This window comes from Vipera berus (genome assembly GCF_964194415.1).
Source record: "Vipera berus genome assembly, chromosome: 3".
NCBI classification, from domain to species: Eukaryota; Metazoa; Chordata; class Lepidosauria; order Squamata; family Viperidae; genus Vipera; species Vipera berus.
In genome coordinates, this window is record NC_138204.1 from 44,468,444 (window position 1) to 44,496,369 (window position 27,926).

Here is a 27,926-nt window from a genome sequence, read left to right on the forward strand (position 1 = left end):
TGTTACAGGAGAAAATATTTTTGTGTGTAGGCCAAAGTACATTTTTGACAGTTTTTCATTGCAAATTTTCTGACAGATGTCAAGAAAACAGTTAATGTACCCTCTCATTCTCTTCCCCAGCCATTTTTCCTCCTTTTCAATTGTCTGGATTCTCCTTTGATGTTCATATATTTAGTAACCATAATGTAAAACAATATTGGGTTTCTTATTTCGTGTCTTTAATTTCACATGCCATTTCTCTCTGTAGTGTAGAACGTTGCAGACCAGTAAGGGAATTAGCGGTTGCCTATAAACCTTAGGCCTATATACATTTTATATGCCCCCCCCCTTTTTTTTCCAATGAGTGACATGGAAAATCAGCATTTTTCCCTTTAAATCCATTTTCAGTTCGCTTTCCTTACACCCGTATTTATCCATTTCATACGGCAAGAAAAGCACAGAGAGCAGTTAATCTGCAAAAAAAGCTGAAGGGCACGATTTTATAAAACTACTTCCACTTAATACCAAACACTTGCTGCAGCGCCCGCCGGAGTAGATTAAAAGCACTATAACCAAGTAATCGAGACCCACTCCCCAAATGCATGCCGGGTAATGTAGTTTGGGGCTTTAAAGGGGGCAGAGCTGCCGCCAGGTTCTCTCACATGACAGAAAGGCGAATGCGGAAAAGAGTTGGCGAACCAAAGTCAGAAGCAGTGAGCGAGAAGGAAGTGCGCGCGGGACTCCTCTCTTAAGTTTTGCCTGCCTACCCAGTAAACGCGCTTGGGTGCCCCATCGGGTGCGGTTGTGTCGCTTTTAGTGCTTCATCATTTAGTGCTCGTTTCTTTCTTAGAAAGCAAGCAAGATAGGGCGGACGAGTCTTTCGCTTGAATTCCTATCGCAGCACCGCCGATATTCATATGACTGAAACAACGTTTCTGGGAGTGGTAAATTTGGTCCCCATGCCCCTAAATTAAGGGTGTGCTTGCTCGGAAAGTGGTATCCTTGCAGCCGGAAAGACCAGGAAGCGACCCTTTTGTGAGTTCCCTGTATTATAGAAACTACGATTGAATGTACGCGTGTGTGTGTGTTTTTTCCCCCTCTGTAAATAACATGAATTGTACTTCGGTTGTTGTTGTTGTTTTTTCCTTCACGTGGTTTGACCCCTCAGGAAAGGGAAGAGGAGGCAGTACCCGCTTCTTTGAATTGGGTTTGGTGTCCAGTCATGGTGGGCCATCACGACCACATGTTCAAAGTCTTAATTATTGGTGATGCCACAGTCGGGAAGACATCGTTAGTTCAGCGATATGCTAATGATAGCTTCAACAAGCACTACAAGTCTACGGTAGGAGGTGAGTCTTCTGGATTTTTCTCAGGACTCCGCAAGGAAATTACAGTAACGTGTGAAAATATTTGGAGGGGAGGCAGTGGCAGGGAAGGGCTTTAATGTACAGGGTGGTTGGTTCTTGTGCACTAAATTCTTCCCCAATTGGAAAGATTTGTCTGATGAAAAGACTTGCATTGAAACTTTTCTGCAAGAGAAGTTACCCCAGAAGATATTACCTTATTTCGATAATTCCTGTTTATCTGAATGTTTGCACTACAAATACTTAGTTCCTCTTTGTTGCGGAATTTCCATCCTTGATATGAAACCCTATTTTTCCTCACTTTGGCAATTACTCTGTTGCTAAAGTATCATAGTGAAATGTGACCATGCTTACTCATAGTTTGTGGTTGGTTGTTAAATAATTAGTCTGCTTCATAAGCTCTGATTGTGCAGCCTTTTGTTGCTGTAGAAAAGATAAACTAAATCAAGCATCGTTTTCTATGCTAAGATGGGCTATCTGCTCTGCTCTTCTAATTTCATTTCTTTTCTGATTAATCTGAATTACATGTTTTCTTAAAATCTATAAATCAGAGCAATCTGTTACATCTAAAGAATCTGTGTATGATCTCAGAATGTACTGTTGTCAGTTCCATTCAATCCAGCATAAATCCCAAATACCACAAATGAGCAGGTTGCACACTTTTTTAACATCCACTGATATACATGTATTTTTGTATTTAAATAGTCTCTTTTTCAAGACTACTTTTAGATAAATTATTCTTATTTTATAGGTAATGAAAATAATGAAAATTCTATACGATTAATGCTAAATATGTATGTAGGACATCTGAATGTGGGTGCACACATTGAATGAAACAAGGCATTAATTATTTTTAAAGTTCATTATTTAGGCATCATCAGTATCCAGTGATTTATGTGTAAGCTTTACTGCCAAGAATATGTGATATATTTATACCAAAGATGCATAATTTGGAGCTAGTTGTGAGTTTTCTGAAAGTCACTATCAAATTAGAATTTTTAATGTGGTTGAGTGTTTTTTTAATGATAGATGCAAATCAAATCAAATTTAGTTTCTGACCAGATTTGTGTGCTGGTCAGTAACACACATGAGTGTATTCCTGGGAGACTGTAACTCAAAAGGCAAAGTGAAATCTTTGCCCTGAAGATAGTATTTATATATATATAAAAATGGGTTAGGCTGAAACAGGAAATAAGATTTGTCCCATGTTTAGGGCCTAAGCAAGGTACTCTAAATACTTAACAAACACTTAACACATATCTCCCTTGCTTCTCAGCTAACAAAGCGAGAAAGAGCCAGTGGCCTAAAGGTTAGAACAATTGCCTAAGGTGCAATTGGCCCAGGTTCGAATCTCAGAAGGGTATGGCTGACTGATGAGAACAAATAAGTTTGAAATGATCATATCTGTCTCCCTTTAATTCTTTGTTAGCAATCCAAAAAATTTACACAAATATGAGCTGTCACTGCTGTGACTACTGTCTGTGGATGGCCTTGGGTTAGGCTGAAACAGGAAATAAGATTTGTCCCATGTTTGGGGCCTAAGCAAGGTACTCTAAATACTTAACAAACACTTTATATATATGGTTTTTTTAACAGAACATAAATCATTCAGTAATTTGTAAACAGTATGTTGTCTGAGTAACATTTATAAAACAATCTTTAACAATTAAGTTCTATAATCTATATTCCATATGTTAATTTCAGTTGATTTCCCCTTTCACCAAAGTATCCTTCTTTGCAAACATTAGATTAAAACAATTCTCATTTTGATAACAATTAATATATAGTGTTTCCAATATTCCTATTAATCATTCTAGTTGCTTTATCATAAATCCTGTTACCATGCTTATTTCAGTTTATTTCTCCCCCCAAATTCTAAATCTTCTTACTAGTGACAGTTTTCTCAACAATTAATTATATTTACCTTGGTGGATTTAATTCTATTTTTTCCATATAAGCCCTCTCATACTTTTATATTTCTTAAGCAACAGATAAAAAAGTAGAAAGAGAAAAGAAAAGAGGAGAGAGACAAAAAAGAGGAGAAAAAGAAGAAAGAGGGGGAAAAAGACAAAAGCATTGAAATACAAAAGATAACATACTACTAAAAATATGTATCCCTCCTAATTTAATATATATTTATTCCCTCAATTTCTTATTCCTTTTAACCATTGCTGAGAATATAGTTAATCTATTTAAACTTTAAGCATTCCATTCAATAAATCTAATCATCTAATCCTTTAACTCTAATTCAAAACACATTTTAATGCTTTTCTTATCGTCACATTTAAATAACTAAAATGTTTGTTTAAATCATTTCAGCTTTATTTTTGACAGAAAGGAAAAAAAACGTATTAGTTAAAAAATTCATCCCTCTAAGAGTGGTATATTCCAAAGTTTTTCCATTTCTTTAGCCATATTCAAACAAACATTTCTTTTTAAAGTATTGTCTCTGATAAGTCCCATCATCTATTTTCTTGGTTTCCATTTTAATCCTTTTTCTCTGGCAATTCCCATTCTTAATCAGTGTATTTTGCTGCATCATTCGTTTCTCTAAAGTATTTTTTTCTCATTCTTTTTCTTATCTTCAAAGTTGCTTGGATGCATTAAAATATCTCCCACTTGAATTAAATCATGATTTTTTATTTTATACGGTTCCATCTTTAAGTCTCTATCCTCAGAATTATGTTCAGTCATCTCTGCTGTATTTTCTTGAGACATTTCTTGGAGTGAAAATTACATTGGAGATAGGTTGATTCATGCTCTAAAAGTTGTTCTGTATTTGTAGTTTAAAATCATTGTCCTTCGAAATGGTTGCCGCTTATCATATATTTCCTTTTGTGAAGTATTCATTGCTTCAGTTTTGTTAGTCTCACTTTATTTACACAGCTGTACTTATTAAGAACTTTGAAGGTCAGAGACAAAAATCCTCACCCACCAGTAGGTGTCAGCGTTTGCTCATTTTTCAGATCTTTCTAGTCTTTTTTCTAGAGAGAAACTCTAAGGGTTAAGTTTCACAGCTTCCAGTAGCCAAAAGGAGGGAGTAGAAACCCCCTCCTCTTTTTTTCCCCGGAGATCTCTTATTTTTGGGACTTTCTTCTTCAGGAAAATAGGTAGGACAGAGAAAATCAATATTCTTACCAGATTCAAGCGTAATATAAAGCTTAATATAAAGCTTGTGAGTTCCATTGTTTTCAGCTATGGCTAGACAATGGAATTAGCTAGCCTTTTCTTCTGTTGGTTTCTGGAAGGCTTCTCCTGGACCATTCAGGGAGACCGCCGTTTCTCCTAAGTTCCTGGGATTTTCTTCCTTCATTCCACCTCTTCTGGCCCCTTTAGGGTCCCCAACAGAAAGAAATTTCAGCTGAAGTGTTCGGCATTATGAATCTTCCGACTGCTTCGCTGTAAACAGGAACAGGAAGTCCTGAAGACAGTTTTTAACACCTGCCCCAGGCCTATATCAATGGTGTAATCATAGCTGCTGACAAGCTTTTCTGTAGTTGCAGAACCAGGCTAGAGAGGTGAGTTCTGGCCTGCCTACGGCACAAAGCCAGCTGTGTGACATTGGGCCAATCACTGCTGTGAGCAGTGAAGAAACCAACCAAGCCACTTCTGAAATCTTGCCAAGAAAATTGCAGGGACAATAAATACATTACCACAATACACCAATACATCCCATACTTGGATATGTATTATACATTCTATGATACATATCTTAGATCCCATCAGTTTCTTCTCAGTTATTCTGGATTGACCAGACAATCACCAGGAATCTACATTGACTTGAAGGCTAGCTAAATACATACAGTGCATACATACACTTACATTCTGAGTTCTCTGTCTCCATCCCACCCATTTTATTTATAATTCTTTGTCTTTGGCCCAGATTAGAATAGAATAGAACAGAGCTGGAAGGGACCTTTGAGGTCTTTTAGTCCAGCCCCCCAGCTCAAGCAGGAGAAACTAATACCATCTCAGACAAGTGACTGTGTACTCTAGCTTCTTCTTTAAAATCTCCAGTGATGGAGCACCCACGATTTCTGGAGGCAAGCAGTTCCACTGGTTAATTGTCCTCAGTGTTAGGAAGTTTCTCCTTAATTCTAGGTTGCTTCTCTTTTTGATCAGTTTCCAACCATTACTTTTTAAATCTCCCAATTTCCTTTGTTGAAACTGATTTTTGTACCACAGAATTGCTGTACAAGAGGAATTTCAGAGATCAGTAAAAAAGAGCTCCACTGAAGACATGCTAATGGGCACAGTTTCATTCCTGAAATAGACACTAACCAGTTAAAATGGAGATGCTTTGCAGATTGTAGGAGGTTTTTGTTCTCAGACTTCCTTGGACTTGAAACATTGGATTTAAATAATAGTCATTGCTCAGTTTTTAAGTGTTGGTTCCCTTGCATTGTGGGGGAAAATGCAGGATGTTAGTGGGCATCCTAAAAGTCTAATTCCTGCAGTGAAATATGTTTGTTTTAATCTGTGAGAGGGAAAAGACCACAGAAATTTGTGACTCGGGTAGAGTTGGCTTGGTAATTGGCTTTGGAATTTTGAGACCATGTAGGTGCTCTTGCAAAATGGTGAATGATCCCCTTGCAAAATAGTTGCTATGAAATCTTATCAGTTCCAGTGCATTGATTGATTTAGTAAATCTGTGGGCTGCACATCTCATACATGACTCTAGACAGCATACAGTTAAAACTGAATAAAGCCAGTAAAAAAAGTTTTTTTAAAAAAAATGCCAGAATACTCACTCCCTATGCCTAGAATATTTTCTTAATATAACCTTAAAAGTAGAATTAGTTCATCTGAGAGGGCTTCCTGACTGAACTATCTTGCAAGGCTGACATAAATCTTGCAAGACAGAAAATATTTCTCATCTCTTTTTTTTCCAGTCTCTGGAAAACTAGAGAGGGTCCCTTCCCATGCTTCCCCCCCACACCTGCACACAGAGCTGCTTCTTATCAGTTCATTACCTAGGCTACAGGTCTTCATCCTGTCTCCCAAGACCATTCCCACAGTTGACTATAGACAGATAGGGATAGTAAAGAGGTATGATCCACGTTCAAACAATTCTTTACATTTATATGATGATCAGCACTGCCATTTCATATCAAAGAAGTTACCTGTACCCCTCATATACTCACAATAACAAACCTGAGGCCCTGGGTATATGATAGAGCCCATCTCCTGGCTATGTGGACAATTGGTTGGATTATGCTATGTGTTTTATTTTTATTTGTTTTTATATTGTTTATTTTATGTGTCTCATTTTATTGCAACCCACTGTAATGATATGTGGGAATGATCTTGGGAGATAGGGCAAAGAAACACAAGCAAGGAAATGGCCTGATAAAAGGCAGCTGACCCTTCAGCAGGAATGTGAGTGGGGCAAGAGGCTCAGAAGAGACCCTCCCTAGTTTCTTGGGTTGTAAAGGAGACCCAGGTGGGGATAGTTGTACAGTACTTTCAGACTTGCAAGTTTCTGTTAATGAAGTTTTATAGTAAACTAGAAATAGCTCATCTGTGTGGTCTAACTTGTAAGGCTAGCAGCTACCTACAGCCACCCAAAAGTGAGGTGAGTATTTATATAAATCAAACACATAAATAATGTGTATAAACTTTTAGCACACTTTGGGGGAAAGTATAGATTTATTCTCAGGAACATTCAGTCAGCTTGTTCAATCCTTCCTTCCTACTTACACATCTGCCCTTCCTTAACTAATTGGAGGTAGCACACTTCTGAATAAAATTGTGGTTCTGTAGTAGAATATTTCTAAAATTTACTTGTGTTATACGATGATAGTCATGACAGTAGACATAATGAGTCACAGCTGCTCGTCTTAAGTTTTTCTGGAAAGTTTCATGTGTTAACATTTAAGTAGAAGACTTATTTAAATCACTCGTAGAAACAATGGTGCTTAAAGCAGATAAGATTGCGTTGGTACACTTATTGTGTACTGATGGAGGAAGAATGTTGCAAGAAGTTGTCTTGAGAAACATGTAGCTTTTACCTCAAAATAAATAAGAAATATGTGCTGCTGCCAAAAATTGGGGTCAATTTGAAATTTATTCCATTTAAGATCAGTGCTGGTAGAGATCATAATGCATATGTCATTCAAACTGTTTCTATGTGGTGTGCACATCCCTTCAAGTTAAAATTGCTTAATATACTCCATCAATTTTGAGAATCTAATGGTTGTCCTGCAGTGAACAGTGCCCATGCAGTATAAAGGAAATACAGTTGGGGCTGTTTGTTTTCACTGTTCTTCAACGTAATTTACAAAGGTTTTCCCCATGAAGTCGGAAGTGTTGTGGCTGTTGCAACAGACAATGTATTTTATAGTACTGGTATCTGTACACACTGGGTAATCGGCATTGATACAAAGTGTGAAAGAAAGTACTGTAAGCAATAAGTGGCATTTGCTTTTTTCTCTCTCACTTTCTGTGTTTGTTTCTAGTGGATTTTGCTCTGAAGGTGGTACAATGGTCAGAGTCTGAGACAGTGAGGTTACAGCTATGGGATATTGCTGGTGAGTTTCAAAAAGTTACCTGCCTTTTTTTTTGCTTCTAATCCTTTTTTTAGAGCAGGGGTCTTCAAACTTGGCCCTTTTATGACTTGTGGACTTCAACTCCCAGAATTCCTCAGCCAGCAAAGCTGGCTGAGGAATTCTGGGAGTTGAAGTCCACAAGTCATAAAAGGGCCAGGTTTGAAGACCCCTGTTTTAGAGTAATTGTATTTACCTTACTTGTTCAGCTCTCCTAAACAACCTAACAATTAAGCTATACTATAAGGCAGGGCTTTTCAACCCGTGGTAGGCGTACCACTGGTGGTACTTTGGCACCTGGCAGGTGGTACGCATATGACAGTTTGAAAAGCACTGTAAAAAAAGGGTAAAAGTAAATGAGCTGACGCGGTGGCAGCACCAGAGAGGCCTGTGGGGAGAGTCAGCTGGAGCTGCAATGTGGCTGGGGCTCTGCTGAGAGCTGAGGGTTGATGCACACGACAGCCGCACACAGTCTTCGGGCGTAGATTCGGCTGGAGCTGCGATGTTGCCAGAGCTCTGCTGGGAGCTCAGGATTGGCATGTGCAGCTCCAGCTGACCGGTGCTTCCAGCGCACCAGGAAGAGAAAAGGAGGAGGGGGGAGAAAAGAGAGGATATAAAAGGAGGAATTAAACCAGTACTTTTCCTCTTTTTTTTACGGTTTGTAAAAATGTAACATTTTATTACATTATAGAACAAAATACAAAAATAGAAAAGCAAATAGTAGTACACAGTGGGGAGGAAAAGGAAAGAAAAGTGAGGGGGAGAAGGGGAAAAGAAAAGGCATTGACTTCCGACTTCCTCTGTTGCAGTAGAATGAAGCATTACCATCGACCCTCAACTTTTTACTTTTCCATAATGTTATAAACTAACCATTTCTATAACAAAAAATCAATCTAATCAGTATAGCAGAAAATTCCCTCCCCTTTTTTTAAGTCAAGTTTTTGACACCTTGCTAAACACTGGTGGTACTCGAATATTGTCATGTCCTAAAAGTGGTACAATCTGTGAAAAGGTTGAAAAGCTTTGTTATGAGGGGTGGGGGACTCAAAACATATAATATTCCACTTAAATGTTTATGTCTTGTACTTCTTTTATGGTCTCAGCAGGTGGCAGTGCCTGACCAATTTTGATAGCTATGGAAGCTAGGTAGGCTTAGGTCTGGTTAGCATTTGGATGGGAGAATTGGGTAAAAATGGTCATAAAATCAGGTCCAGTCAGGTGATGGATGAATCAATGACCAAATCACTTAGCAACCAAAATTCCAGTTCAGATTGCGGTTGTAAGCTGAGCACTCCCTTATTGTTTGAACAAGAAAATCTGCCCTTCTCTACCATTGCCCTTGCCCTATGGAACACTTTCCCCCAAGGTGAGGCGGGCTGCTGCTCTCTTGGCCCTCTATAAATGTGTAAAAACATGTCTCTGCACCATATTATATGTATATTTATTTATTTTACAGATAGTTATAATTTCCTTCTTTTTCTTATATTAAAAATGACCGAGGAAATGGCGTTTGAGCCTAGAGCAGGAGGAAGCCGCTACAGCAATATGGCTGTTTCAAAAAAGGAAGTATACTTAGATAGGAGACCATCAGAAAATTCCAGAGCTATAGGTACAATTGCAAAGATAAAAAAAAACATTTTGGAAGAAGGCAAAAGCAAGCCACTTCTGCACAACTTTTGCACAATTTCATGGCTGCACACATGTAGTTGTCAACTGTCACACTTGATTTGAGAGTCTCTTCCTTTTGACCAGTGTTTTACGTCTGTGAGAGGTGTGCTCAAGGATTCTAGTGGACATCTGAAGGCATTTCTGCTTGGTGATCCAGTGAGACAGACATATACTTAACATCAAAGTGTATCTTGAAGCAAATGCTTAGCCTAGGAATTGGTTTTCATTTTAGATTTTGGGAAAGAAAATTTGAAAGTCAACGCCCTTGCCCAATAATGAGAAATCACAACCTTCTAATTTACTAAAAGCCACTCAGTGATTTCTCAGTGGACCCTAATCTGTCATTTCCCCAGCCTGGCAGGCATAATGCTTATTTACTTAGCACATTATGAATTATGGGTCAATAAACAGCACAATTAATGGTGTGAAACCTCCATTTTATTTTGGATTATTTGTGACTGTATTTGGATTGATTGAGAAAATTTTAATGTGAAATACCAAAGATAAAACCCTGAAACAGTTAAATCAGAAAATACTTGCTTTAAGACACAGATTTAACATTTCTTATTTAACATACAGGTCAGGAACGTTTCACATCAATGACTCGACTGTATTACAAGGAGGCATCAGCCTGTGTTGTCATGTTTGATGTCACCAATTTTAGCACATTCACCAGTTGCCAGAAATGGAAACAAGATTTGGACAGCAAGGTGAAACTGCAAGATGGAAGTCCTGTCCCTTGTCTGCTATTGGCTAATAAGGTAAATAAATACTGACTTACTAGAACTTGTTAATTACTACAAGAGACTGTAGATATGCATTCTTTACTTCATCGTAGAATCATAGAATCTTTTGAGGAGATGGCATACAAATGGATGCATACATTTAGAAAGAGAGAGAGGGGTTGCCATGCTTTTCTGTGTATCACTATGGGGTTTTTGTGTGTGTGTGTGTGTGTGTGTGTGTGTTTATGCTGTTTAAAGATAGAGTATGTGGATCTCTGGAATGGATGAGTCAGGTAAGGGATTCCATCAGAAAAGGATTTCATAAAAAAGGCAACCTCATGTTGGAGATGCAGGTGTGATGTTAGACCAAAGACTAAAAGAGTAGTATAAAAATTTTGGATGATTAAGTGTCAATTCATTGTCATCTCTTAGCATCCACATAGATAAATTCTTGTGCAAAGCACTCTTGAGTCTGTAAGGCTGGATTGCTTGGCATTAAATTGCTGCATGTATTGGGCAAGGATAGGGGTACATCCTCAGTGGCATGCCCTCCTACACCAGCTGCAGTTCCAGGGCAGGAAAGGTAGGGTAGCAATGATTTTCTAAGATGCTTTAATTGTGATCTGGCAGTAAGTTATGATTGCCAAGTTGGGAGTCCTGCTGATGAACCACTCATTGTTCTGCACGGCAGCATGCATTCCTGAACTTTTGGACTTCATCTCAGATCTGGGCTTTGTGCGAAATTCAAGCATTTTGTGAGCATTCCTGAGTTGGAATTTAACTGAGCAAGGGTTAGTGAAATAGATGTTATAACTGACAAAATGAATTTTATGTACAGGAATACATTATAAGATTAGTCAAAGCCTAGCATCCACTGGCTGCATGCTGTCCTAATATAAATAAACTCCTAGCTGCTGTCAAACAAGTCCAAATGCTCTCTTATTTTATGATCTGAAACATCAGAGTAGGCATACACCGAACCTTGAAGGGCAAGCTATTTCAGAAGAAAGGGACTAAAGCTGTAAAAATCAATTTCCAGGTCCCACACCTCTTGTTTTGTTTTCAGAACAGTTTTTCTTCCCTTTTGTAGGTCAGACAGATTCTACATAAAGAGGTTGGCCCCAAAGTTAAAGGCCTAAGTAATAAAAGGTTGGATAGATGTTTATCCCAGCATCTTGAATTGGCTTAGAAACCTATCAACAGCCAGGTCAGCTCACCATAGATGTCATTTTACTAAACTGGCTAATGCCAATCAGGAAGTGAGGTGCTGGGTTCTATGCCAGTCTAACTTGGGCTAAGAGCAAGTTCCATGCCCAATACTGTAACCTAATGTCTGGATGGAGATCTGAATTGGGGATTTTCAGTTTATAACCCTAAGAAATATGCTGCCTCTCAGTTTGAAATTTAATTCAACACAGGCAGAAAAACATACATTCTGTGAATTAAATGTTGAGTATTATACATTAGAAAGTGCTGATAATAGAATTGTTGTATGTTCAGAATCCTTAAGTCAAAGATGGACACAGAAACATTCTGGCATTATAGAAATTTCCTGCTTAATTTTAGTTAAATTTAATTTTCTTGTCAAATTAATATAATTTGACTGCCTTAAGCAAATATTTGGCTATTTTTCAAAACTCACAACTTAACGAGAATTGATTATCCAACTTCACTAAAAAAAACTAAAATACAATACCTATTTACTGAATTATAGCTAAAAGAAAAATGTTATTTTTCTTTATTAATATGAAGTAATTTAGTAAGTTAATGGTGTTTAATATAATTCTGGGATCATTGTACATGATAGATCCACATTATAATGCTACTCACAGAGTATAAATTAAATCTCTACAACGCATTGATTTCAATACCTCGGGGACCACCTGCTGCCGGCGTCAACTCCCCTCCGCCCTGTGCGTTCCCACAGAGAGGGCCTCCTCAGGGTGCCTCCAGTCAGAGAATGCCGGCTGGTGGCCCCCAGGGGGAGGGCCTTCTCTGTGGGCGCCCCGGCTTTGTGGAATCAACTGCCTGTGGAGCTCCGGATGGCACCGGATCTCCGCTCCTTCCGGCGCGGGTTAAAGACCCACCTGTTTGAACAAGCTGGCCTGGCCTGATGGGGAGTTAATTTGGGTTTTAAATATTTGTATATTTTATTGTTTTATCTTGGGCATTAATTTAATTCTATTTTAACTTTTGTAGTTTTGTATTTTTATCATATGCCCTGTTCACCGCCCTGAGTCCCTCGGGAGAAGGGCGGTATAAAAATTTAATAAAACTAAAAACTAAACTAAACTAATTTACTTGGTACAATTTGCTCTTTCCTTGACAAATTAGATAATTTTCCTTCTCAGTGTTCTCTTTGGATCACTAAAAAGTGCAGAATGGACATGAATACTTCACTGCTTACGTTGCTAATTTAAACTGTAACAATGTTGAACTAAAGATGTGCTTTATAATTAAATGTATTTAATTCAATTTAATTATATCTTGCAATTTTATAATAGGGATAGAAAAAAAATTGTGCTCAATAATTATTTTCACAATGAGTTTGATATTGCTGAACTCTTTCAGAGCGATCTTTATCCGTGGGCTATGACTAGAGAAGAAATTGATCAATTCAGCAAAGAGAATGGCTTTACTGGTTGGACTGAGACATCTGTCAAGGAAAACAAAAATGTAAATGAATCAATGAGGTAGGAAAAATTGAATGCTTAAATATTTCTCAAAAGCAGTTGTTCCTTTATGACTATAGTAAATAGTAGTATCAAGTAATGCTGCAGATATATTTAAGTTCTCCAAATGTGAGGTAGTGCAGCTAAGATTGGAATGAGAACTATCACAGAGATCAGGGCTAATTTATATTGAGATGATTGCCATTGCTATAACTTATAACTGTAATGTAACAGTGATTCTCTATAGAAGTCTACGTTCTTACAATAAGAGGCAATAAATTGAACAAACAGCCTAACACAAGAAACAACAGTATATGCCTAGTTTATTAATATTTATGCACTTGAGCATCTCAGAGTTACAAACATATTTAGATGCTTGTTGTTCTGTCATTAAAAATGTTGTATAAACAGTGCAGTGCAGATTTCCAAAATTATACTTTTATTATTTACTCATCTAAAAGAGATCCAGAATAGAGAGGTTGCAAAAATGGAGACTTACCCTTTCTTGAGATGCTGTCAGATGATTGCTGAACGTTTTGTGGGTAACTTAGTTTTCTTCCTTCCTAGGGTCCTTATTGAAAAAATGATGGCTACAACATGGCTAGGTGATAATGACATGTCTGTTTCAGGCCATGGAGACTATATCAATCTGAAAGATGGATCCACATCCAGCTGGGGTTGCTGCTAACTATATTTGCTTCTTCATCTGACCAGAGGTCTAAAGTGCCATTCAGACAAATCTATATACTTTTAAAAACACTCACAAATTCTCTGTCTTCACTGTTGAGAAAATCAGAAGAGAAGGCAATCCCTCATTCTAGCAGGGACAGTGGAAAATGCTGCCTTAGCTGCTTATGAGCCACTGATGTACATTTTCCCCATTTCATTCAGTATTGCCTCTTCAGCTTCCTCAAGTATGCAGGATCTTCTGCTGATTTCAGCTCCCAGCAGTTAAAGGAAAATCTCCACTCGTCTTGATCAAAAACACCATTGCAGGAAGTAGGGGTATTGGGACCTTTCAAACATCCAAATGCCTAGCCTGAGGAATCTTGTTGTGTTTGACTGTTTATCCTCTGCTCACATTTAGCATAGACTTCTTTTAATGAGTCTTTTGTGGAAAGAGGCTTTGGACTGTCTCGTGACGCAGCTACAGAATCCTCTTATTGCAGCTTTTCTTGGAAGTGCCATTTTTGGTTTGCTGCTTTTGTCTTTTTCACCAATGTTATGTTTAAGCTTAGGAAAATTCTGACCACTTTTTTTCCCAGCACATGCAGTTGTTAAGTTCTTTCTTGAAGTTATTTTATTAGAGAGCCAGCAGTGAAGAGATGCTAAAGCTATAGACTTCATTGCACTGATACACCTTACTAAGGCACCAGCCATATTTGTTGTCTTTATAGCCCTTTCTCTTGCAGGATCTAATTTGCCTCTTTCAGATTCTGATGAATTAGTTGCCTTCAGCTATCCAACTACGAAGAGTTATATAGCAGCATGGCAGTCTCTTTGAAAGGCCAGCTACTGGTTTAGTAATCTGAGGGACAAAACAGAACAGAGAGTGCAGCAGAATAAAAGAGTTAAAATATTTCCTGTGCCTTTTATTTTTTAAAAAATAGCAGGAATTAACCCATTTTTTCTGGTATTATTAGCTGGCAGTCTTCTGTTTTTGGTGAACATATAAAGTTAAAGCTATTTACATTTTTATACACTGGTCAATTTATAATTCAGAGCGGCTGATATTGCAAAATTGTCATAAATATTGAAGCATTTGAATTTTTAATCATTTTTAAAATGGTCAGGCAAGTGCAGTACTTAAGAGTGAAATATTCTGGGGATGAAAATGATCAGAAATTATTGGAGGACTGATTGCAAGTAGATCTTTCGTTGTCTGTCAGTGTTTCTGTTTCAGCTATGCTAACACAACAGCAAGGCTTGAAAAGCCTTAAAATAGGTGCTTCACACAGGTTGAACCAGTTGTCCTTCCAGAAGACTCCCAATGGCTGTTTCAAGGGCTTTCCCAGACTCTTTTTACGTATACATGCATAGGTGTTTCATTTGCGGTCTGTCTGAGCAAAGTCATGCACTAACAAATTGGGAAAGCTCTTGTATTTTAAGATGGAAATTCAGTCCTTTTTAAATGGTCTATGCTGTGTAGGGGGTGACTTCTATGTCAGCTTCTCTATGTGTAAGTGTGTGTATTTTCTAGAGATTATATCAATTCCAGGGGCCTTCTGTTAGAACTGCAATGACAAAATCTTTACATTTAAATCTCTTTACCTGTATCCTTTTTTAAAAAAAAATTTCACTGTATCAGGAACATGCTATAGTGATCAGCTATTCAAATTGAACCACTTTTGAGGTGGTGCTGAATAGGAGAACTGTGCTCAATTTAAGTTTGCTTATTTTTTGGAGTACAGTATTCAAGCATTACTTGATCCGGTTTTAAACAGGGAACAGCAAAGCAATACCAATGTTTTGCCTAGTTGAATCAACAAATATTAGGAAAAGAATTTAAGCAAACAATTGTGTAGAAAATTTCTCTTCAACATCCATTGGAGAGAATCCTTATGAGATGGTCATACTGTTTGTCTGAAAGACAGAAGTAGTTTTTGTACCATTTTTGGGAAACAGTATATGATGCAGAACTGAATATCTATCCAAAAGGAATTGCTGTCAACTTAACTGGTCTGAAGATGTTTTAACAGGTTGCATATTTTTTTCAAACAGCATTTGTGGCATAGCATAATTTCCTTTTGATGGTAGTAAAGCATGGGAATGTAATGGATTACATCTTATCAATTAAGCTCAGTGCAGCTACTTTGACTGACTACAGTGGGGAACTTTATGGGAATGATATAAAATTGCTTCATGCTGGTTTATAGTGAGAGGAACATGTATAGAATTTTATGTCTGTGAACTTTTGCACTGTGCTTTTTTAATCACATGATTTGTCAACTTGCCCTTTTAGACAATAAATAAGCTTTTTAGAAATAAAAATCTCAAATTGTTATTTGCACCTATTTATTGGCTCATAAACATTATTTGAAAGACTCAGTGGCTAGGGAAACAGCAAATTTGCCTTGAGCAATGATGAACAGGAATGCAAAGTATATAATTAAAAACAAAACTACAACATTTTAAAATAAAGTGTTGCAGAATAAATGATAGTTTATTAATTCTGGTTTGTGTCTGATCTTAAATTATTTGCAACCCTTTTTGTCTAGTCTTATCACAGTAAACATATTATTTGCATAAATGTTTTATGCTACATACTTTAAGGAATTGTCCAAAAACACACACACTGCTTACATTTCGTTTAAAAACTTTTGTTCAAGCTCCTTTGTTGGCTGCAGATGAAGAGAAAAGCCTTCAAAGGAGATGAACTTCAATGATAATAGCTCTTTTAATTTTTCTAAAGGAAAAATTAATTTGTTTCAATGTGTAAAACTCATTGCACAAAAGACCTTTAAGTTGATAATGAAATCATTTTTCACTTACCGGTACATGTTCATTATGCCTTCTGTAGATTTATCCTTTCTTTCAAGATTGCATATATTGTAAGCACTTTTTATATACAGTATCTGATATTGCAGAATTAAAAGAAAATGGAAGAAAACATACTATCCCATGCCTTCCCCTAAAAATTAAACTTTATTTCCCTTGATAATATCTTGTCCTATGGATAGATTCTACTGCCCATTAGTAGGACAGTTTCTTTTTATATAAGGAGACTACTTTCTACATAATGTGGACGCTACAAGCTTCTTTGCTTGTAAAGTGTAAATGTAAGGAATAAAATTATTCAGTGTTTCTCAGTGCAGTTGATTGGAGAGTGAAGAACAGTATCAGTTACAAAATCAGTTTTAGAATACCATCCATACTTCCACAGTTGATGATTATGTTATTTGCTCACTTTTCCTGATTCATCTACATGGTGTCACATGGAATACAAATTTGGATGTAGTAAAATTATTATCATCTAACCACTGTTCTCTCATTCCTTCTTAGTCTACAAAATATGTAGCACCCACTTATAGACCAGGGGTTTATATACATGCTGTACAAAATGTGTACGTGGCTATTCTACATGTAACCTCATAAAAAAATTGAGAATCTTCCAATAATTAACTTACTATAATCAAATACTCAGTTTTACAAGAAGACAGGTTCCATGTGTGTGTGTTATATAAAATTCTGGCCATACCTTAATAGTCATAAAGACAATTAAAATATCCATAAAACATTAAATACTTGACAACTGTAAAATATAGAACTAAAAGACTAGCATTAGTTTGGGTTTTATTTATTCAGCCATTTATTACAGCTGCTTTTAAGTTGTTTCAATCACCAAGACTTTGAATAGACAGGTGGCCCCACAACTACTTTTGTTCTTATATTCTGGACCAGCTAGAATTTAAATGCATTCAAATGAATCTTGTCTGAATTAGGCTTCATTTATTCTACTACCGGTACTAATAGATCAATGCTCAGCTGATCCCCCAAAATCAAACCCTGCACTTTTGGAAAAATGCTAGGAAGAAAACAGTATTTTAAAATTTTGAATTATATTTTGTTCACCGGTATTAGCTTTCTGTTATATTCCCATTATATCCCCATTCAGACTTTCTACTTATAAATTGACTTTAAGTGAACCAGGACTGCCATTCTTATCCATGTTTATGGACCCACTTAGGTCTCTTGTACTAGAATTCTTTGCTAGAGTGTTCTAAGTGTCAGAATAGTTTTTCTAAACTGTCACATCAATACATTTGAAATGATGATTCAAGGTCTTCTGAATGTTAGAAGCATGAGTAAATCATTAAATCTCTTCGAGTGGATTTTTTGGTATTCTGAAAATTTGAAAGTACCCATTACTCCACTAATTCTGCCTGGAGTTCCTTTGATTTTTCCCACCCAAATGTAAGATTGTTCCATTTGTTCCTGATGAGATTATATTTTTGCTTTTTATTCCAGCTGGTTAAATTCCTCCTATTCTTAATACATCCACTAAGGTGTTCGTTATCTCTCCATTTTTGTGTCAGCTACAAATGTAATAATCATATTTTCTAACAGCACTGGGCCTAGAATTGACTCTGGCAGTATGTTACTGCCATAATGTATGTTTTTGGGAACTGATATTCACCCAGTTCTTTATCCTTAATCCAGCCCATGTTTTGCTGTCTTCACTGCTAGACTCTAAAGCGAGAATTCATAGAATGCATTACTGAAGTCAGGATATATTATGTCCATTGCATTCCACTGGTCAAGTATACTGACCAATTTTATTTAAAAAATGTTGATTGGGATCCTATGACTATCTTTAAAGAAACACATTTTGGCATTTGGTTCTGCCTTGCTTTTTGTTGCTTAGGTAAAAATTCTATTTCCAGTTGCAGGAAATTCTAGTTTTTGCTGAATTGTAGGATAAATCTCAGTGATGTAAACTTCAAATATGTGTCAATCAAACACAGCAGAAGTTACCTATTACTCATTAAATTGTGTTTTGGTAGATACATTTATAGTTTAATCTGATTCTGTAAAAACCATTTACAATGATGTGAAGAAACATTTTTGTTCATTACAATATCAGCATTTATTTACATTTTTATGAAGAGAGAAAACATGCAAAGCAGAACAATCTTCATTTTTTGTCCTTTTTATTCTAGAATTGTTTCACTGGTAGTTTAAAATACAGTGAAACCTCAGTTTAACGGGCCCTCAGCAGACTTTAGAGACAAGATTTCTGTTTGGATATCCAACTGAAATACGGGGCAAGTCTGTTGTACCCAATGTAGTATGGAAATGGTAGTTAAATTGATGCCATTTGCATAATGATATAATTAAATGATACAGTACAAATAAATACATAATACAAATTATTTGCATCAAATTATTTGTGTAATGACATGTATAAGGTGGCAACATACACAAATATGTTATATCTGTATTATACAAATGACAATCTGTATGAAGAATATATATTGCAAGTTAATTGCCATTCAACTGGAACAGATAACCCCTTCCCCAACTAGGTTTTAAACTGAAGTTTCGTTATATATAAACAAGGGAAAATGGACACAGATCAGAATGAGGGTAATTAAACAGATTGCTCATGCATTTTAGGCTCTGTAGAGATAAGAAGGGACACGGTGGCTCAGTGGGTTAGGATGCTGAGCTTGTCGATCAGAAGGTCGGCAGTTTGGTGGGTCGAATCCCGAGTGCCGCGTAACAGAGTGAGCGCCTGTTACTCGTCCCAGCCTCTGCCAACCTAGCAGTTCGAAAGCACGTAAAAATGCAAGTAGAAAAACAGGGATCACTACGGTGGGAAGGTAACAGCGTTCCATGCGCCTTTGGCGTCTAGTCATGCCGGCCACATGACCACGGAGACGTCCTCAGACAAGCGCTGGCTCTTCGGCTTTGAAACTGCCATTTTCACTATTTTAATTCCTTTGACATATAAATATACTTTCCTAATTAGATGTTACAAATAAAATCTTTAAGTAGGATGTTGGAAACAATTTTTCCAAATAATTGCATTAGCTATTACAGTTGAAAACAACAAAAACTACACTAACTGAAAAATTATAAAAAGAAAAAAAAGTGAAAAACAAAAAAGTAACCTCCCATTTCATCCCAACAAACCCACACAATTTAAATGTATTGCCATCTCTTCAGTTACAACATATTGTCTCTTCACCCCATATCCTATCTCTTAGCTAAAAACATAATAATACCATATCCTTTTCATTTATTCCTTAATAACCAAAGTCCAATAAATGTTGTCAGATATATCTATCTTATCTTGATCAAATATGCCAACCTTGTATTTGTTTCCTATATTTTTAATGATGTTAATTAACCCAACTTGATTTTTGTCATTGTTCTTTATACTTCACCAAAAATTATTTCAGGATTTTAGCAAGTCTTTTTTGTACATCCAGTAAAAAGAATTCTTCAAATTATTGAAAGTCCAGCACAACCTTTTCTACATCCTTCTCACTAATTGTCACATTTATATCCATATTCAAGTTAATTTCAAACATATCCAGAGGATCTTGTTCTTTTTCCACTGAGTTTTAACTGTCCATGTATCTATCGTTTCCCAGACTATTTGTCATAAATTGTCATAATTTTTTTCATAGTTTCCCATGAAAAAGGTAATTGTTAGAATAGTTCCTTCAATTCTTTTGTTATCCTCTAGTTCCCTCTGGTGTCCATCATTTAAAGTCTCATTATCTTGTTTTGACTGTTGAGAGGGTAAACTACCAGTATGACAGTTTCTCATGGGAAGAATTCTTCCAAAAGTTTAAAATTATAATTCCAGGACCATTTGAGCCCTTAATCCATTGTTAAATTTTCTAAAATTCATATTCTAAGTCCCCTTTTGCTGTTTAATCCAGAAAATATTTTTCAAAATCTTTTAAAATCATATTTAAAAAATTTTCTCTAAGGAGAAGACAATTCACCTAGCAAATGAAGATTAACTTGCTGTTACAAAAGGTCTTAATCCTTCTAAAGCAACAACAAAACACAAATCCAAAGTAATTAAGAAGGGAAGCTCAGTCAAGTGTGATGTCTTATTAAAAGACTGCACTGATGACGTGAGCAAAGGCGGTCGGTCCCTCCCTCAACTCCCAGCCACTTAACCCATAAGCCAGGCACTCTGGCTAAGGAATTCTGGGAGATGAAGTCCACAAGTCATAAAAGGGCCAAGTTTGAAGACCCCTGCCATAAGCAAACTTTGAAACAGCAATTCCTGGGGTTTACTCACAAGGAGCACCTGTGTAAAGTCATGTGGGCTCTCTCAAGATCTCCCTTTACTCTAGGGAAATATCAGTAGTCCAGATCGTGCATTCAGGTGCTTACTGTCATAATGTCATCCTGTTACTAAAAAGGGATGTTTAGCTCATCATGTTCTCAACTGTAAGTCCAGTATATTGGAAAAAATTCACTAAGCAAAAAGTTTTCTTAATGTGAGATTCCACATTCCATTTATTGGAAATCATACCTTAGCTTCAGAATTCATCTTAGTACCTAACAGGGAGAATGAAGGGCACAATGTATTGATACAGTAATTTACCCAAATTTTGTGACATATTCTACTCTGTACAGTCTTAGTAATTAGTCCAGAAATTATTCTTTTGGGCAGGAGAGAATATTGGGCTTTGGAGAAGTTCCCAATGTGTTCCCAATCTAGAATTTATCAGATACTTTTGATCCGCTACTCTAATATGTGTCTCTTGCAAACAAATAGCATCATTTTTATATTGTTTCAAATATTGAAATATTTTCTTTCTCTTTTGTGGTGAATTTAAACCATTAACATTCCAGGTTAGGAACTTGGTCGCCATCTCTCGCGACTAGAAGCTTTTGGAACAAATCCTGCAGATCCATATAAACCTGTCGCTTCGGCTTCACTCCTCCCACTGCTTCCACTTTAGTAGTTTCTTGAGTTTTAATTTGATCTTGCTGCTTCTGTTGTTCTTGCACTTTTCGTCTGGCTGCCGCTCATGTCACTCATTGGCCTCTAGGTTCTTCCATTAATAACAAAGGCTGCTTCACATCCACAACTAATTGTACTTCTTCAGCCAACAAAATGCCTTCCGCTTAAGTCTGCTTCCCCTCCATTTGTGTCTGTTTTTTCTCTCTTTCATTTCTTTTTTTATTTTCAGGAGATGGTGGTGAATCTGCTTTCAGAACATTAAAATAGAATTCTTTTGCTTTCCCTATTGTATTAAAACAATATCTTATACCTAAGTAATTCACCACTATTCCAGCTGGTATATCCCATCTAAACTGGTGCTGTCTTTTTTAAAATTCATTTGCCAAAAAGGCAAACTCTTTCCTTTTTCTTAAAATTTTTGGAGGAATTTCTTTCAATATCAAAACTTCTTGATTTTCCACTTGAAACCTATCATTATAGAAAGCTTGAATAATTTCATTTCGAATCATCCTCTTCGAGAAGTAAATCACCACGTCTCTTGGTAGTTTCCTCTGCTTCGCAATCCAAGAGTTGACTCTAAAGGTTTTCTCTATTTCCCGTATAAAATCCTCAGTTTGCCAACCCATTATTGGTGCAAAAGCCTTTGCAAATATCTCTCTCAGGTCTTCTTGTTTATTCTCTTTCAATCCTCTTACTCTTAAGGCAAATTCCATTTCTCTGTATTGTAACATTGCAGTTTCATCTTCCATCCTTTCCATTTTATTTTGAGCCTCAGACACCTTATCTTCCAGAACGATATTGCCTTCATTTAATTCTTCCATACATTTATCCATCCTTTCAATATATTGTGCCAGCCCCTGAAATGCCAATATAATATCTTCTCTTATTTCTTTATTTTTAATCTGCATAGTTTCTTTAATTTCACCAATCTCTTCTGACATTAACTCCAGTTTATTATTCATTTTTAATCTATTTTCTCCATCTTTTCTTCTATTTCTTTAGTTTGAGATTTCAAAGCCTCCTGCAAATCCTTTAGTGTCAGAGTTTGTGGGCATGACGAAGGGTGGGGAAGTATCAAAGCCTGCAGATTTGATTGTTGTGCTGCCGAAGTCCCTGCACTCCTGGGGACCACAGTTTTCTGTGGTTTTAATGACATCTTAATCCAGTAAGAGTCAGGCACTATCAACTTTTAAGTTATTATTCTCTGTTTTGATATAATATCAATTCCTTATCAGCCAAACACTTTTGATTCTTGTTACAAAGAATCATTCAGGCGCCATCTTCCCCTTCTTTTTAGAACGATCGTTGAAACGGAAAGGAAGTTGAGATTCCAGAGTTAAAGTCTTATACTTGCTATTTATACAGCTCCTGCATCCGCTCTGCCTGCTTCAGTTGCTCAAGATAACAATCAAATCCAGCAGGAGTGGATTCAGTGTCTTGCTCTGCTTAAAAGCAAAGAGGTCCTCTGATCCGGAGTATCTCCGGGCTTCAGGGGAGCTCTCACCCTTCAAGCCCCAGAATAAATATTCTAGGGCTCTGGGGAACTCTACTCCTACCCAGAATACTCCCCTTCCCCTCTTCGCCCGAGGGGAAGGGTTTTCAAGCCGCAGAACAGCTGATCGTCGCTGCTCTAACAAGAACGGAGGGCTGGCGGTCGATCCCAACCATCTGCGCCGCTGAAGAGCCACCCGGAAGTCCTCAATGTCCTTATTTTTAGTGCTGCACAAAATAAGTCTGCCCAACTGAAAAGCCCTTTTCTACAAAAATAAATATCAGCAGATGAAAACAAAGAAAAAGACAAGACAACTCTATACATACACAACATTTCCTTCACATAGGCATATTTTAGCAAGGTGGGCTACCATGAAATATAGTACAGTAAAAGAAATTTGGATGCCTGAAATATATATTTTTTCTTTTGTCTATTTTCCATTACCACCGAGGCAAATTCTTACAAAGAAATAGAAAGGTGCAACTCAGCATACTAAACTTTATTCATTTTTTTCTTTCACTGTTCGCTTAGCTCATGTTGTTAAGAGAAAGCAAGGGAAAGAGTGGGCAAAACATAGGTAATAGAATAAGATATAAAGTGAGCCAGTTTAGACTAGTGGTTAAGGCACCAGGAGAGAAACAAAAACTGTGAGTTCTAATCCCACGTTAGGCATGAAAGCTGGCTAGGTGACTTTGGGTCACTCACTGGCTCTCCACTTGACCGCACCAGGTTGTTATTATAGGGAAAAGAGGAGGGAGGGGAATATTGATACATTTGTCACCTTGAGATATTTATAAAAAGGTGGAATAAAAAATAAAAATAAAAGCTACTCTCTATTGCACCTTTTCGCATATTGATTTATAAAGAAAATATCTACAAACTAAATGAAAAGATTAAAGTTGGAATTTTAAAAACAACATACATCCACTTCCCCCAAAGGTTCAGTCATATTTTGGGGAAGGAAAGGTAAATCTCCTTCGGGAGAAGGGCGGTATACAAATATAATAAACTATAAACTATAACTATTTCTTTCTAAGGAAGCTACTAATTTGTGCACTCTTAATTTAAATGAAAGTTCTGTGATGCTTAGAATGATTTTTGAAGTATGTGTATGTAGGAGTGGGCTGTATGTGTTTTACGTTATGATCGATTATGATCAAGGCCTCAATTTGCGAGATATGAATCTAGTAAGGCTGTATGATTTGCAGATGTTGCAAGGGTTAACAACCCAGTAGTTAGATTTCTACAATTAAATGCAGCCTGCTTGGGAAGCTTTGCAGTTGGGAAACTGTGCTTTGTAATCCTAAAATTTGCTTAATGATTTCCAGGTGGCTACTCAAGGACATGGGAAAGCTTTCTGCACATAGTCAAGATGTGAGACTGGATTGTATTTTTCATTTGTTTGATATTTTTAAATATCAATACTGTTAAATAGTGGGTTCTTCGGCGCAGGAATGAAGACAAGGTAGCTGAGTACAGGGAAACTCATATTTTATTTTGTGCAGAATCTGTACTGAGCAAATGGCTGCAACTAGCCGCAATATATAGACTAGCCCCTAGGTGGCAGCCAATAGGATTGAAACAACCATTGCCGCCTAGGGATAGCCAATTGTAGCACTGGAGACTTGTAGTCTGGGTTGCTGGAGAGCCGTTAGCTGCTCCAGCAACCCACGTGGTATTACTATGAGCCCAGTACATAACACCCCTCCTCTCTTAGATCAGACAATATTAACATAAGTTAGTCTCAATGCAGTTATCAAGACCCATTATCAAAACACACTAAAATAAAAGTAATAGAACAAAAAAAAAACCATATAGGTTACAATGTGATTAAACAATGTCTGAATGAATAGGCTTCATGGATAGCATACTTAGACAGTTACAACATAGCACTAGTTTCTGTAGTATAGTGGCATACAGCAATACACAATATTATAGCTCTTTATTTTACAACGTAGTCAGCAAGATATGAAGGAGGCTTGTGTGCCTTAGTGGAACGTCTCGGAGTCCCAATCACTTTGTGGTTTTCCAGCTTACCCAGTGGGCTGGGTAGACTTGTGTCCCTTTGTGCTCCTAAATCAAGGGGATTAGATGCTCTCTGGCTGGCCTCTCCTGGTTGGCCCACCCCAGAGTCAGACTGATCAGCAGAGTAGGCGCAGCGGTTGCTGAAGTTCAGATGGCTTGCTCCTTCAGGGGATCCATGTTGCATTCCAGGACTCCCCACTTCTCCCTCTGGTTCCACCTCAGTTATGCAGGAAAAGTCCTGAGAGTCCATGTGAGGACTGGCTTGACCGCAAGTTTGAGGACCTTGGGAGGGACTTATGATGCAGTCCGCACTTACTGGCCATTCTGGAAACCATTTCCTGAGCTGATCAATTTGTTGTCTGACAACTCGCCCTCCTTCCAACCCCACTTCATAAGATAGGGGTCCGGATGCTTTGGTAATTTGACCAGGAACCCACAGATTCCCATGACCATAGTTCCTGGCCCAAACCCAATCCCCCATGTGCAGCCCCCTCGGGGGTTTTGGTCGAGAGGCTTCTGCTGCCACTCTATCTGGATGCAACCTGTCCAGTTTAGTGATCAAATGCCTCCCCCAACGTAGTTCTGCAGGACTTTTGCCTGTAGCAGTGCAGGGCGTGGAATGCTGGCAGAGTAGAAAATCTGCCAATCTGTGATGCCAGTCACCTGTGGCAATGCTCTTGAGTGATTCCTTCGTTGTCCTCACCATGCGTTCAGCTTGACCATTAGAAGACGGATGAAAAGGCGCAGATGTTGCATGTCTGATGAGATTAGCTGTAAGGAAGGCCTGAAATTCAGCAGCAGTGAATTGGGTTCCATTGTCCGAAACTAAGTCATCTGGCAACCCATGTGTGGCAAAGAGTTTTCTCAGCACCTGGATGGTCCTAACAGTACTCATGTTAGGAACTGGAATTACTTCCAGCCATTTGGAGTGGCTATCCACTACTATAAGAAAGAGCTGTCCCTGAAAGGGCCCAGCGTAGTCTATGTGAATCCTAGACCATGGAGTGTGCATTTCCTCCCACCTGTGAATTAGAGCTTGTGGCATTTCAGGCCAAGACTGCTGGCATGTATAACAACCATGGACTTGTGCCTCAAAGTCCTTATGAAGGCCAGGCCACCAAAGGTAGCTTCTAGCTAAAGCTTTCATTCTGACAATGCCTGGATGGCCTTCATGTAATGACTGTAAGACCCTGTCCCTTAGGGAAGTGGGAATTATGACTCTATTTCCCCATAAAATGCACTCCTTGTGGGCAGATAACTCATGCCTTCTGACAAAATAGTTTTGAAATTCAGAACCTGGGCTTTTATCCAACCAGCCCATGTATACCCATGACAATACTCTACTAAGTATTTTATCTGTGGCAGTTTCAGCAGCAATGTCCCCCACATGGAGGGGAAATTCAGGTATGTCCTGTATGGACAGTATTCTAGCAGCTGAAGCCGGATCTGGTTCAATTAGTGGCAGTGGTAGTCTGCTGAGCCCATCAGCATGGCCCATTTCTTTGCCCGGTTTGTGAATCAATTTAAAAGTGTATGCAGATAGAAAAATAGACCATCTCAGCATTCTTGGAGAAAGTATGTGGGGGGTTTGTTTGTCTGTTGTGAAAAGTCCCAACAGAGGTTTGTGGTCTGTAAAGACTGTGAAGTCCCTGCCATATAAATAGTCATGGAATTTTTTAATTCCAGCAACGATGGCTAGGGCCTCTTTGTCAATCTGAGCATAGTTGCGCTCAGCAGAGGACAATGTCCTAGAGTAAAATGCTATAGGAACCTGTGTTCCATTTTTTTCTATGGGGCTTAAAACTGCCCCCACCCCATAGGGAGATGCATCACACGCAAGACATACTGGTTTAGACTCTTTGTAGTAAGTTACAGTGGACTTTTCTAACAATAGTGCTTTTAAATCCTGGAAACTTTTTTTATGTAAGTTAGTCCATTTCCATGGAGCTTTCTTATCTAGAAGCCTGTGGAGGTGCTCTGCTAGTGTGGCCTTATGAGGTAGAAATGTGTGGTAAAAGTTTAGGAGGCCCAAGAATGCTTGTAGCTCTCCTTTGGATTTGGACCTAGGGGCCTTCACTTTAGAATCAGCAGGGTGAATGCCATTAGCATCAATTCGGAAACCCAGGAATTCTGTTGAAGGAACCCCAATACTACACTTGCTTTTTTTTATTTGAGGCCTGCTTCACGAAGCCTCTGCAAAACAGCCCTGAGCCTACTGGCTAACACTTCTGGGGATTCCCCTGCAATGAGAACATCATCAAAATAAGGGCAGACACCCTGAATACCTTTAAGTGTATGCTCCATGATTCCCTGGAAAATGCCCAGTGCAACACTGACTCCAAACTGTAAGCGTTTAACTTTGAAAGTCACCCTGTGAGTCACGATCGTCTGAGCTGCCGCTGTGGCCTCATCAACCGGCAACTGCTGATAGGCCTGTGCTAAATCAAGTTTAGCAAAAATAGTACCCTCTTGCAAGGAGGCTAAAATATGGTTGACCACTGGGACCGGGTAAGCGTGTTGCTTGAGGGCTTTATTTAGAGTGCATTTATAGTCAGTGCAAATGCGAATTTCCCCGCTGGCTTTAAGTGGAGTACCGATAGGAGTTTTCCACTCCCCACCATCAACAGGCTGTAATACTTCCTGTTCTACAAGCTTATCAATTTCTGAATCAATTTTATGTTTTAAGGCAAAGGGGACCCTACGAGGCTTAACCCTGATTGGAACTATGTTGGGATCTAGCTTAAATGAGATAGGCGGGCCTGTGTATGTTCCTAGGGTTGAATCAAAAGCATCTGTATAGTCCTCACATACTGACGCGAGGTCTGCAGTTTGTGTCTGGTTTATACCAGTAATCTGAATACCTAAGGCATCAAACCAATTGAGTCCAATGAGACTCGTTCTCTGGCCCCCTACTACTATTACATCCAGGTGCCCCCAAAACCCCTTAAATTTTACCATCAAAGTGGCTTCTCCCTTAACTTTAACGTGAGCATTTTGAAAATCAGTTAGGATTATATCT

General features: G+C 37.9%; 1 protein-coding gene across 3 annotated transcripts; it reads left to right on the forward strand.

The window, feature by feature from the left end:
- The first annotated feature begins 684 nt into the window (after positions 1 to 684).
- RAB29 (RAB29, member RAS oncogene family) lies at positions 685 to 16,069 on the forward strand. Of its 3 annotated transcripts, none has more exons than XM_081323159.1 (6): positions 685 to 1,014; positions 1,148 to 1,328; positions 7,802 to 7,873; positions 10,136 to 10,317; positions 12,853 to 12,974; positions 13,521 to 16,069. In XM_081323159.1, exons 2-6 carry the CDS (start codon positions 1,202 to 1,204, stop codon positions 13,639 to 13,641), a joined length of 624 nt encoding a protein of 207 aa, XP_081179285.1. In that variant the 5' UTR covers positions 685 to 1,014; positions 1,148 to 1,201; the 3' UTR covers positions 13,642 to 16,069. The 3 variants fall into 3 exon arrangements, with proteins under 3 accessions (XP_081179285.1, XP_081179284.1, XP_081179286.1); XM_081323158.1 differs by having other exon boundaries at positions 685 to 975; XM_081323160.1 differs by lacking the exon at positions 7,802 to 7,873 and having other exon boundaries at positions 685 to 1,328.
- Positions 16,070 to 27,926: the final 11,857 nt, after the last annotated feature.

Excerpts from the sequence above, each read along its gene's own strand:
- RAB29 (XM_081323159.1), top strand. The coding sequence starts at position 1,202 with ATGGTGGGCCATCACGACCACATGTTCAAAGTCTTAATTATTGGTGAT. Across the intron at positions 1,329-7,801 it reads CTACAAGTCTACGGTAGGAG|TGGATTTTGCTCTGAAGGTG; the intron begins GTGAGTCTTCTG and ends GTTTGTTTCTAG. Across the intron at positions 10,318-12,852 it reads GTCTGCTATTGGCTAATAAG|AGCGATCTTTATCCGTGGGC; the intron begins GTAAATAAATAC and ends GAACTCTTTCAG.